At 44.4% G+C, this 12,720-nt stretch overlaps 2 protein-coding genes across 2 annotated transcripts in view; both read left to right on the forward strand.

The window, feature by feature from the left end:
* Positions 1-12,720, forward strand: part of akap6 (A kinase (PRKA) anchor protein 6) — a gene marked incomplete at both ends in the record, with an annotated part of 201,823 nt that overhangs the window by 171,792 nt on the left and 17,311 nt on the right. Inside the window, 2 exons of the mRNA XM_079574235.1 lie at positions 8,203-8,286; positions 8,411-8,587. Coding sequence (XP_079430361.1) covers positions 8,203-8,286; positions 8,411-8,587 — 261 coding nt within the window. The remainder of the gene's footprint in view (positions 1-8,202; positions 8,287-8,410; positions 8,588-12,720) is intronic.
* Positions 1-12,720, forward strand: part of LOC306976315 (A-kinase anchor protein 6-like) — a gene marked incomplete at both ends in the record, with an annotated part of 42,266 nt that overhangs the window by 12,235 nt on the left and 17,311 nt on the right. The window contains 2 exons of the mRNA XM_079574236.1: positions 8,203-8,286; positions 8,411-8,587. Of these exons, the coding sequence (XP_079430362.1) occupies positions 8,203-8,286; positions 8,411-8,587 (261 nt within the window). The remainder of the gene's footprint in view (positions 1-8,202; positions 8,287-8,410; positions 8,588-12,720) is intronic.

Consider the following 12,720-nt stretch of genomic DNA (forward strand, 5'->3'; position numbering starts at 1 on the left):
AAAGAGGGAAAAAAACAGACAAAAAGGCGATGGAAAAGTGCAGGAAAAGAGGAAAAAAAACAGACAAAAAAGCGATGGAAAAAGTGCAGGAAAAGCGTCGGAAAAGAGTCATAAATGAGACGACAGAGCAACGGAAAAAGTAAAAAAAAAATGTGATGGAAAAAAGGCAAAAAATTGATCTAAAATTAAATTGAAAAAAGGCAAAATGTGATGAAAACATGGCGGAAAAGTGATGGAAAAGAGGCAAAAAATAGACAAAAAAAGTACAGGAAAAGAGATAGCAAACTGATGAAAAAGATGGAAAAAACGACGGGAAAAGTGCAAGAAAAGCGACGGAAAAGAGGCATAAAAGATACAAAAGAGCAATGGAAAGAAGAGAAGGAAAAGCAACGGAAATAAACAGAAAAAGAGGCAAAAAAGCGTCAGAAAAAGTGGCAGAAAAAGAAACGAAAGAGCAACGGAAAAAGTAAAAAAAAATGTGATGGAAAAGAGGCAAAAAAGTGCAGGAAAAAGAGGCAAAAAACAGACGAAAAAGCGATGGACAAAATGCAGGAAAAGCGACGGAAAGAGACGAAAAAGAGACCAAAGTTAAAAAAAAAAAAAAAAAAAAATGGGATGGAAAAAAGGCAAAAAAGTGATAAAAAATTAAATAAAAAAAGGCTAAAATGGGATGAAAACATGGCGGAGAAGCGATGGAAAAGAGGCATAAAAGAGACAAAAGAGAAACGGAAAAAGAGGCAAAAAAGAGACGGGAAAAGAGACAAAAAACTGATGAAAAAGACAAAAAAACAACGGGAAAAGAGGCAAAAAAGCGGCGGGGGAAAAGTGCAGGAAAAGCAACGGAAAAAAGGCATAAAAGAGATTAAATAGAGGCAGAAATTGACATCACTTTTGAATGAAATAAATAAAAAAATGAAATGAAAAAGAGGGAAAAATGTGATGGAAAATAACATCCAACATGTGACCATACGGCAACAGATCGGTCTAGATCAGTCATGTCGGCCTTAGCTTAGGCTGTAAACTCTCCAGTCCAGAAGCTTTTAGATTTGGGTAAAACTGGATTATATCTGTCTTGCTTCTGCCTTTATAAACCCTCTTCTCTCTTTACTTCTCCGTCATATCCAGATCCTCCGTTTGTCAGAACCTGTTCCTCGATCGGAGCCGTGATGCAGACGTCGTCCCTCGCCCTTGTCCCTTTGGTTTCGGAGGCGCCGCGTAATTAGATTGAGCAGAAGACGAGGTTTAGAGGCTAAGAGGATTTGTTTTTTTAGGACCAGGGAATCGCGGATGATCGGACGGAGGGATGGAGCTTAAAGAAGAGGAAAAGAGAGAGGGAGGAAGAGGAGGGAGGGTCAGTGATATCGTTTTCTGCAGACAGTTTGACCTTGAGTCTGAGAGAAACTTCAACACTCACAAAGGCAGTAATTATTTATGTAAGAAGATCTCCACTTTTCAACCGATATTTGAGGATTTTTACTATATCGACTATCGGCCGACCTGTACTTGCAATACTTCATTTTCTTGTATTTATATCAGTGATGTTCAGTAAAGTTTCATGTTATTCTTATTCGCCTTAAGGCTAATCCTGGAGCAGAAGTGAGATGTTTTTCCTCCGTGTGAGTGAGATGATTAAACACTCGGTGCTTCTTCTTCTTCGCTGAAGCTTCTCCTCGGCTGGATCTCGCTCGTCCTCTTGTTTTTTTTGTGTGAATCGCTGGTTCAGAACTCGCAAAGCTACAGGACAAATATTTGTACTAAGGCTTTTCATCCAAATACATGAGAGCTCAGGGAGAGCTGCAGAGAGAGGGGGGGAGGGGAGGGAGGAGGGAGAGGGAGGGGAGAGAGAGGGAGGAGGGAGAGGGGAGGGGAGAGAGGAGGGAGAGAGAGGGAGAGAGGGGGAGGGAGAGAGGAGGAGGGAGGGGGAAAGAGAGGGAGAGAGGAGAGAGGAGAGAGGGAGAGAAGAGGGAGGGAGGGGAGGAGAGGGAGAGAGAGGAGGGGGAGAGAGGAGAGAGAGGAGAGAGGAGAGAGGGGGAGAGAGAGAGGAGGGAGGAGGGAGAGAGAGGGAGAGGAGGGAGGGAGGGGAGAGAGAGGGAGAGAGGAGAGAGGGAGAGAAGAGGGAGGGAGGGGAGAGGGAGAGAGAGGAGGGAGAGAGGAGAGAGAGGAGAGAGGAGAGAGGGGGAGAGAGAGAGAGGAGGGAGGGGAGGGGAGAGAGAGGGAGAGGAGGGAGGGAGGGGAGAGAGAGGGAGAGAGGAGAGAGAGAGAGAGGAGAGAGAGGAGGGAGAGGAGGGAGGGAGAGAGAGAGGAGGGAGAGAGAGGAGGGAGAGGAGGGAGGGAGAGAGAGAGGAGGGAGGAGAGAGGAGGAGGGAGGAGAGAGGGGAGGGAGAGGGAGGGGAGGGAGAGAGAGGAGGGAGGGAGGGAGGGAGAGAGAGGGGAGGGAGAAGGGGAGGGAGAGAGAGAGAGGCAGAGAGAGGGGAGGGAGAGAAGTGAGGGAGGGAGAGAAGTGAGGGAGGGAGAGAGAGAGGGAAGACGAGGAGAGGAGTTTTATTCTACAAAGCCACACTTAGCACTCGTGTTGTTTTACATCCAGGTTCAGTCCAGGTTCAGTCTCTGGTTCAGTCTCTGGTTCAGTCTCTGGTTTGGACCAGGTTCAGTCTCTGGTTCAGTCTCTGGTTCAGTCTCTGGTTTGGACCAGGTTCAGTCTCTGGTTCAGTCTCTGGTTCAGTCTCTGGTTTGGACCAGGTTCAGTCTCTGGTTCAGTCTCTGGTTCAGTCTCTGGTTCAGTCCAGGTTCAGTCTCTGGTTCAGTCTCTGGTTCAGTCTCTGGTTTGGACCAGGTTCAGTCTCTGGTTCAGTCTCTGGTTCAGTCTCTGGTTTGGACCAGGTTCAGTCTCTGGTTCAGTCTCTGGTTCAGTCTCTGGTTCAGTCCAGGTTCAGTCTCTGGTTCAGTCTCTGGTTCAGTCTCTGGTTTGGACCAGGTTCAGTCTCTGGTTCAGTCTCTGGTTCAGTCCAGGTTCAGTCTCTGGTTCAGTCTCTTTTTCAGTCTCTGGTTCAGTCTCTGGTTCAGTCTCTGGTTCAGTCCAGGTTCAGTCTCTGGTTCAGTCTCTGGTTCAGTCTCTGGTTTGGACCAGGTTCAGTCTCTGGTTCAGTCTCTGGTTCAGTCCAGGTTCAGTCTCTGGTTCAGTCTCTGGTTCAGTCCAGGTTCAGTCTCTGGTTCAGTCTCTTTTTCAGTCTCTGGTTCAGTCTCTGGTTCAGTCTCTGGTTCAGTCTCTGGTTTGGACCAGGTTCAGTCTCTGGTTCAGTCCAGGTCCAGTCTCTGGTTTGGACCAGTCCTGGAGACCAAAGTGACCATGCAGCTGCTCATACTGAGGCTGTTGTCTCTGTGTGAGATGAAGTGAGTCGTCTCCGTGGCGACCCTCACGATCATGGATTTACTCTGAGTCTCGTTTCCCACAGACTCGGAGGAAGGAGACGCCTGAATGTAAATGACCTGTAAATATGCAGAGAGTGAAATGCTAAAGGTTCGCCTCCCGAGTCGCCCGAACATCCCTGATCCCGGCGCGGGATTCAGCCTCATGTTTAGAATATGTCCCTGTCCATGTAAACACAGGGAGCGCGGCCGCGGGGATCCAGGTTTACACGCTACACGTTACACGCTCCGGAAACAACAGTCCGTGTTTGTTTACTCGGGCTGGTGGGCAAATTACTCTGGATGTCACTTTAAGTGCAATTACACAGGTTTTTTAAGTACAACACACTGGAGGTCGAGCGGGTTTGTCTGAGGCCGGTTTTTAAAATGGTCTGATTTGAACTGTGCCAGCAGGGGGCGCTTTAATAGAGGATTATTTATTCATGTGTAGGTTCTTCAGAGGGAGCTCGTTTTAAAGACAAAAATCAGCAGATTCCAAAACAAACAAACGGTGAGTCTGTCTCTGATGGGGAGGACGTTTTACTAAAACACATAAAACACATGAAACACAACGATCAGAGACTCTGAGGTGAACAAACCTGTGGATCATGTGAAGGACCTGGATCTTTCACATGGACAAAACCAGAAGTCTCGATCACTTTCACATCCTTTTATCTCTTAAATATCAGCTAATGTTGTAAAATACCCATATTACGGCTCAAATCAAAGGACAAATGTTTATTTCCAGAACGTTTGAGTTATTTCTTGATCAGTTTTTACAGTGTGACGTGTTTCAGAGCGTGGGCTGGCGTAGAAATCACATTATAAGCAGTGAAGCCAGTAACTAGTTACTTAGTTACTGTAATCTGAATACTTCAGTAATGAGAGTCTAACGCATGACTGTTTCCAGACCAGTGTCAGATTAAAGTTACTTTTCTGTCATTTTCCTGTAAAAATATAAACTGGTGTAAATCCTCCAGAACAACAGTGAGTGTATGTAAATGGGCCTCGTCCTCCTCTCCCTCCTCCTCTCTCTCTCCTCTCTCTCCTCCTCCTCCGTCCTCCTCCTCTCTCTCCTCCTCCTCCTCCTCCTCCTCTCGCCTCCTGCGTAAATCCTCCAGAACAACAGTGAGTGTATGTAAATGGGCCTCGTCCTCCTCTCCCTCCTCCTCCTCCCTCACCTCCTCTCTCTCCTCTCTCTCCTCCTCCTCCTCCTCCTCGTCCGCCTCCTCCTCCTCTCCCTCCTCCTCCTCCTCCTCTCTCTCCTCCTCTCCCTCCTCCTCCTCCTCTCGCCTCCTGTGTAAATCCTCCAGAACAACAGTGAGTGTATGTAAATGGCCTCGTCCTCGTCCTCCTCCTCTCTCTCTCCTCCTCCTCTCCCTCCTCCTCATCCTCCTCCTCCTCCTCCTCCTCCTCCTCTCTCTCCTCTCTCTCCTCCTCCTCCTCCTCCTCTCTCTCCTCCTCTCCCTCCTGTGTAAATCCTCCAGAACAACAGTGAGTGTATGTAAATGGCCTCTCCGCGCGCCTCCCGTTCGCCCTAATAGTGTTTAATATTTATTGCGGAGGAATAAAAGGTGCAGAAGTGGCTCCGCAGACGCTCGGGGGATTAGCATAAACAGCTGGGGACATACATTTGATTTATATGTGACCTTTATTTGAGTGAGGCTCTCGTCGCTGTATTACGGCGATCCAGGGACACGCCACACAAAAAAACACTGAAATACGTGGGTTCTGAACTAAACTAAACTTTGGCTTTAACGTACTTTATAGGAGTTTTTGTTTGTTGATACCAGTACTTTATCGATACTTTGTTTTCCGATACCGATATATGTGTCGTCGAGAACCAGGAAACAATGTGTGGAAGATCTGCACATTCACAACATCGGGTTCTTCTCCAGTGTCAAGAAAAGTGTGAGAAAATGTGGTAAAAATAAGGAAATATTGTGTAAAAAAAATCAGGAGAAAATTGTAATAAATTGGGGGGGAAATGGTGGAAAAGAGGAAAAATATTAGTAATAAAATTGAGGAAAAATTATTTAAAAATTGGGACAAAAATATGAAAAAATTGGGGGGTGGGAAATGGGGAATTTAAGATGAACATTGTCAAGGTAAAACAGAAATATATTCAAGGTTTCTACAGTTAACACCAAGACAAACCTAGTGCCTTTTTTTTCCTCTACTTGAATTAAGATCTTAAATCTAAAGTTTGGAGTTGGAGTAGATTTGGTCTGGCCTTAGAGCAGATTAAACCTATCCTTGCCAATGGAACAAGCACAAGTTTTTTCTTAATTCAGATTATTTTGTTTAGTTTCAAGTGACTAATACATATGTTTTACAGTAAAAGTTACTTTGCCTGATTTCCAGCGGGATTTTTATTTGTTCCATTGTCATTAGCGTTTTTATCTGATCTTAGATTAGTTCAAACAGACTCAAATTTAACATAAAAAAAACCTTTATTCAAGTGATTTTAAGTCATTTATCTGATTTAAGATGGACATATTCCCAGTGTGTGTGATGTACAACACTGGCATATGTAGGAAGTGATGCTTTACTTCAATTGCTTCAATCGGAGGGTCCGGCCTTGGTCTTTTGACGATGAGGAAACTTCACCGAGCAAACTTGCCGACCCCTGGTGTTTAGGTTCATGCGTTCATGTTCTAGATTTCTGTTTCAGTCGGAGCAGGTGCCAATGCAACTTCCAAAAAGAAAACGTTTTCCCTGAAATGATCTGACAGTGATTAAATTCACAAACCTGATCAACATCACACTCATGTTTTTGAATATTGCCTCCACTTTTGGACGCCTTTTTGAGGAAATAATTAGACTTAGTTCATGGCACTAACACGTGGGAACAATGGGCCTCATCACGTTCTTACACATTTGTTCTTAAATAGGGTTATTCTGCTTTTTTAAGTCCCACAGCACCAGTCTATATCACACTACAATGATGACAAACCTTCTGTTTTTTCCTCTGAAGATTTGGCAGCGGCTCAGACAACTACAGTAAAGCAGCACCTCCCTCTCTCTTGGTACAGCTGCAGTTTAGCCTTTTTCTGTGAATGCATTTAAAGTTTCCGTGCTCTACGTTGCTTTACCGGATACTTTTGTGCATGTTTGCTGAGCCTATAGGGAGTCCTTAGCCTTGAAGGATCCAGGTCTTTAAAGGAGAGGCGCTCGAGGACACAAGGAAGGTACAAAAGAGGAGGTATCCGGGCAAAACTCATCTTCTAATGTTCGTTCACTGGAGGAAAAAGATGGTGAAAGACTGTCTTACCAAAGAGGAGGAGCTGACCAGTGCAGGACACCACGCTCTGAAACAGGGACAAACCCGGGAGGAAGTTCTCTATTACGTTTCAGCAAAATCTGCCAGTGAATGAATTCTGGACGACATATTTAGTATTTTCACTAGATTTATGGGGTTAAAAAAAGTCAAGAAATGTCAATGTTTTCAAAGAAGTGGACGGTTTAATGACGGCTCGAATCACATTTCATGTTTTAGTTTCCAGTAGATCCAAGTTTTGATGCCTTGTTTCCAGGGACAGCATTAAAAGAAATGACTTCAAATAAATGATTATCCCTTGTGTTGCCTTCGTGTTCCGGGCATTTGGATGCGAGGTGACACAAGGGGGCGCCCTTCCAACCTTCTCAGTGTAAATGTGAGTTGACTTTCTTCAGAGTGAGACTTTAGGTCAGACATGAGTGACAGTAACATGAGGCTAAACACAGTGAGCTCTTTGTTTGCAGTAAAAAGGGTGAGGCCTCATTGCTCTTCAGAAGTGAAGAAGGAAGTCATGGAGCTTCTGCTTTAGACAGAACTTCAGACTTCTGCTGCATCTAAGAGTCATATCATATTCTGAAACTCAAATATGTAGTAAAAACATAATATATGGAACATTATTATTACAATCACAGCTTCTTCTGTTTTGAAGAAGCTTTTAGATTTGGAGACTTTGGCCTATTCCTTTAACCTCTTAACTCCCGCCTGAACCGAGAGCATTTTTTTGTTGGGTGTTCAACTCTTTTTTGTCATTTTTTGTCATTTTTTGGTCAATTTTTTTTATCACATTTTTGTCCGTTTTTTGTCAGATTTTTGTCATTTTTTTGTCTTTTTTTTTTGTCATTTTTTGTCACATTTTTGTCATTTTTTGTCACATTTTTGTCATTTTTTTGTCACATTTTTGTCATTTTTTTGTCACATTTTTGTCAGATTTTTGTCATTTTTTTGTCAGATTTTTGTCATTTTTTGTCAGATTTTTGTCATTTTTTTGTCATTTTTTTGTCCGTTTTTTGTCATTTTTTTGTCCGTTTTTTGTCACATTTTGTCACATTTTTGTCATTTTTTTGTCATTTTTTTGTCACATTTTTGTCATTTTTTGTCACATTTTTGTCACATTTTTTGTCACATTTTTGTCATTTTTTTGTCACATTTTGTCATTTTTTCGACCATTTTCTGTTAATTTCTTGTGACATTTTTGTGACATTTTGCCACTTTTTTGCCAATGTTTTCTCACTTTTTTGTCACATTTCCATCATTGTTTTCGTCTCAGTTTTGTTGCTATTTTCCCAGCTTTTTTCCAGAAGCTTTTGGACTGGGGTAAAGCCAAACTGGAGAAAATGTGCTCGGTTCAGGCGGGAGTTAAGGGGTTAAATGACCGACAGAACAGCAATAAATCCACTGAAACATTGTGAGAAACACGTCATGTGTCGCGAAAAAAGAAAAGTGACTTAAAGCAAGTTCCCGCCGAGCCGAACCGAACGTGATCCTGACTCAGAGTAACCGTGTTTTCTGTCTTCCAGTCCCTGTGCTCCGACATCCGAGCGCGGCGCCGCGGAGTCTCGTCTGTGCTCAAACTGTGCCAGAAACTTCTGCAGCAAAACCAGGTACGAGCCCTCCGCTTCTCTGACGCCTCTGGGATTGACGTGTCCCCGCGTGGTCCCCGTGTGGTCCGTCCCCGTGTGGTCCCGCGTGCTCAGTGATGTGTTAATCCCGTCCCTGTCTCCGCAGTCGAGCCCCACGGCGGAGCGGGAGAGCGGCCCCGCGGCGGAGCTCAGCCCCGAGGCGCAGCAGCACCAGGAGGCGCTGCAGCTGCTGTCCATTAACCTGGAGCGGCGCTGGGAGGCCATCGTCATGCAGGCGCTGCAGTGGCAGAACCGGCTGAAGCGCGAGCTGGGGGACGAGCAGGTGAGACGGGGGCGGGGCAGGAGCGGCAGGAGGGTAAACAATATCCACACGACGCCGCAGAAGAACATCACCGAACCACCAGGTCTGATCACGCCTGAAAGAAACAGAAACAATGTGCAAAACGTTTGGCTTCACTCATTCAGTTCCATTCATTCATTTTTAAAACGTTTTCATTTGTGTATAGCAGGGGAAAGCAACGTCAACATCCAACTCTGGCCCTCGAGATGATTTTGAGAAATATTATGACCCAAATCAGAGCTCAAAGGCCTGTTAAAGTTCCTTAAAATGTCTTGGCAGAGCACCCTTTTAGGCCAGAATCCTAAAAGAACACTCATCTATTGGTAGAAATGACTTAAATCTACTTGAATTAAGATCTTAAATCTAAAGTTTGGAGTTGGAGTAGATTTGGTCTGGCCTTAGAGCAGATTAAACCTATCCTTGCCAATGGAACAAGCACAAGTTTTTTCTTAATTTTTTGTTTAGTTTCAAGTGACTAATAAATATTTTTTACAGTAAAAGTTACTTTGCCTGATTTCCAGTGGGATTTCTATTTGTTCCATTAGCGTTTTTATCTGATCTTTGATTAGTTCAAACCGATTCAAATTTAACATAAAAAAAAACCTTTATTCAAGTGATTTTAAGTCATTTATCTGATATAAGATGGACATTTTCCAGTGTGTGTGATGTACAACACTGGCATATGTAGGAAGTGATGCTGTACTTCAATTGCTTCAATCGGAGGGTCCGGCCTTGGTCTTTTGACGATGAAGAAGCTTCACCGAGCAAACTTGCCGACCCCTGGTGTATAGGTTCATGCGTTCATGTTCTAGATTTCTGATTCAGTCGGAGCAGGTGCCAATACAACTTCCAAAAAGAAAAATGTTACAGTGATTAGATTCACAAACCTGATCAACATCATGTTTTTGAATATTGTCTCCACTTTTGGACGCCTTTTTGAGGAAATAATTAGACTTATTTCATGGCACTAAAACGTGGGAACAATGGGCCTCATCACGTTCTTACACATTTGTTCTTAAAGAGGGGGTATTATGCTTTTTTCAATCACACAGCACCAGTCTATATCACACTACAATGATGAGCAAACCTTCTGTTGGTCTGTAAATGCAGTAAATTAGAATAACTGCCTTGTATAAAATTGTTCTCTCAAAATGGCTGTAGTGAATGTCTTGAAATAGGCCTCTGTCTCTTTAAGAACCTCTGAGCCTTTAGACACGCCCCCTCCACACGCTGTCTGTGGCATCAGTGGGGAGGGGGTTCTGCTGAGGAGCAGTGGTTGGTTACTCGGCTGGTGACGAAAGCTCGGAGGCGTCTCCAGGAGGTGGGGGCGTTCCTAGGAGGACTCAGGCAAACCTATCCCTAAAATGGCCGCCATCAGAGTTTTTACAGATTACTCAAAAACACGTAAATGTGCCAAGGCAACACTTCAGCCATGTTTTTAATGAGGGAATGACAGAATAACATGGTGGAAAGCTTGAAAAAGTCCATTTTGCGGCGCCACATAATCCGTGATTAATAAATCCACCTCAAGATGTTCATGATTGAGCCTCAATAACATTTAAATCGGAAATCAGTTGGCAGAGGAGTCTGAAGGTGTGTGTCTGTTTCCTCGTGTGCTGTACAGAATCAGAAACCAGCCTGGAGTCGAACCTCCGCTCCTCCGCTCCTTTTCGATACCAATACTAAAATACTTGTCGTCGAGAACCAGAAACAGAGCGATAATGTTTGGAGGATCTGCACATTTACAATATCAGGTCAATGTGCAGTGAATGTTTGAATATGGGGAATAATTTGGGGGAAATTTGTGACCAAAAAAATAGGGGAGATATTAGTTACCAAAAGCAAATGGGGAAAAAATTGGGGAAAATTTGGAGAAATAGGGAAAATGTTTGTATTAAATAAAAACTAGGAAAAATGAGGGGGAAAAATTGGGAAAACGAGGAAAAATTGGGCCAAAAATAGGGAAAAAAAATAGGGGGAAATGGAGCAAGCATTTGGGCAAAAAAATAGTTGGAAAAAATATGGCAAAAAGTGGAATAAAATGGGGGAAATGGGGAAAATATTGGTGATAAAAAACGAGCAAAAATGTGCGGAAAAACAATAGGAAAACGAGGAAAAATTGGGCCAAAAAATAGGAAAAAATATTTAAAAAAAATTGGGGGAAATAGAGCAAGCATTTGATCAAAAAAAATAGTGGGAACAAATGTGGCAAAAAGTGGAATAAACTGAGAGAAAATGGGGGAAATGGGGAAATTATTGGTGATAAAAAACAAGCAAAAATGTGCGGAAAAACAATAGGAAAACGAGGAAAAATTGGGCCAAAAATAGGAAAAAATCTTTAATTAATATGGCGAAATGGAGCAAGCATTTGGGCAAAAAAATAGTGGGGAAAAATGTGGCAAAAAGTGGAATAAAATGGGGGAAATAGGGAAAATATTGGTGATAAAAAACGAGAAAAAACTGCTGAAAACCATTTCCTTTAATCCTGTCCTTGGACCAACAGCATGAAAACCTGGATCTAAAGAGAGAAGGTTTTTGACTTGTGTTGTTTAGCGGTGGCTTAGTGGTTAGGCGCTGGTCGTATTGATGGTTGGATCACAGCGTGGGCGGAGCCTCAGCGTCGCCCGTCGCACTGAAGCTTTTTTACATTCTTGCTGAAGTTCGGCGGCTCTGAAGTGGCAGAATCTTTCCGCCGCCGTGCGCTCTCACAAATGTAATATTTGTTTGAATGTTTCCAGTGGCTGCTTCTCTGTTTCATAAACTCCACTCGGCTGCTCGGCTCAGAGAGGAGGAGGAGGAGGAGGAGGAGGAGGAGGAGGAGGAGGCGCAGACCCTCCTCTGAACCTCATGTTAAAGGCAGCCAGACAGAACCAGACTCTGTCACATAAACAATCTGTGTTTAGAGGAGCTCAGCACAGCCACACGGTCTCCAGTTCGAGTCCCCACCTGTGGTTTCACATTCAGGCGATGCAGGTGAACGGGGGGAGAACATAAATGTAGAGATAAGAATAACAAACGTTTGCTGAACAAGTATGAGGGGAAAATCACTGTGTGTTTTCATATAAAAATAAGGCGTTTTATGCATAAAAATGGCAGAAATTGGCTATGTTTTCATGAATCTGCATTTTTGTCACTTTTTTTGTTGCTCTTTTCATTACTTTTTGTGGCTCTTTTTTCTCCACTTTTCAGTCGGGCTTTCGGTGCGTGTTTACCGTATCATTTTTTGCTTTTCCGACGTGTTTTGGTCGCTGTTTTGTTGCTTTAGATTTGGGTGAAACTGAAGCTGGGGGCGTGGCTCTCTCCAGCCAAAACAGTCTCTGTGGAGGAAACTGTTGTTTTGCTTTATGCTCTTTAGCTAAAACAAGAGTTAGAAAGAAGAAATCAAAATGTTAACGGCTGCTGTGACTGAAACATAAACTTATTTTTCTGTATTTCATAACCAGAAGTGGCTGTAGTAAGATGTTCCATCCATCCATTTTCTTCCTCTTTATCCGGGGCCGGGTCGCGGGGGCAGCGTCTCAGCAGAGATGCCCAAACTTCCCGGTCCACACACACCTCCTCCAGCTGTTCTGACCCCGAGGTCACACCAGGCCAGCTCGGAGACATAGTCCCACCACCGTGTCCTGGGTCCACGAGGCCTTGTCCCACTAGGACATGCCTGGAACACCTCCCGTAGGAGGCGACCAGGAGGCATCCGGAACAGATGCCCGAGCCACCTCAGCTGCTCCTTTCGACGTGAAGGAGCAGCGACTCTACTCCGAGCTCCTCCCGGGTAACTGAGCTCCTCACCCGATCTCGGAGGGTGCGCCCAGCCACCCTGCGAAGGAAACTCATTTCGGCCGCTTGTATCCGCGATCTTGTCCTTTCGGTCATGACCCAAATCTCATGACCATAGGTGAGGGTGGGAACGTAGATCGATCGGTAAATCGAGAGCTTTGCCCCGACTCAGCTCCCTCTTCACCACGACAGACCGATACAGCGACCGCATCACTGCTGACGCCGCACCGATCCGTCTGTCGATCTCACGCTCCATCCGTCCCTCACTCGTGAACAAGACCCCGAGATACTTGAACTCCTCCACTTGAGGTAAGGACTCCCCACCGACCTGGAGAGGG

The sequence above is a fragment of the Gobius niger genome, assembly GCF_951799975.1.
Source record: "Gobius niger genome assembly, chromosome: 16".
Lineage (NCBI taxonomy): Eukaryota > Metazoa > Chordata > Actinopteri > Gobiiformes > Gobiidae > Gobius > Gobius niger.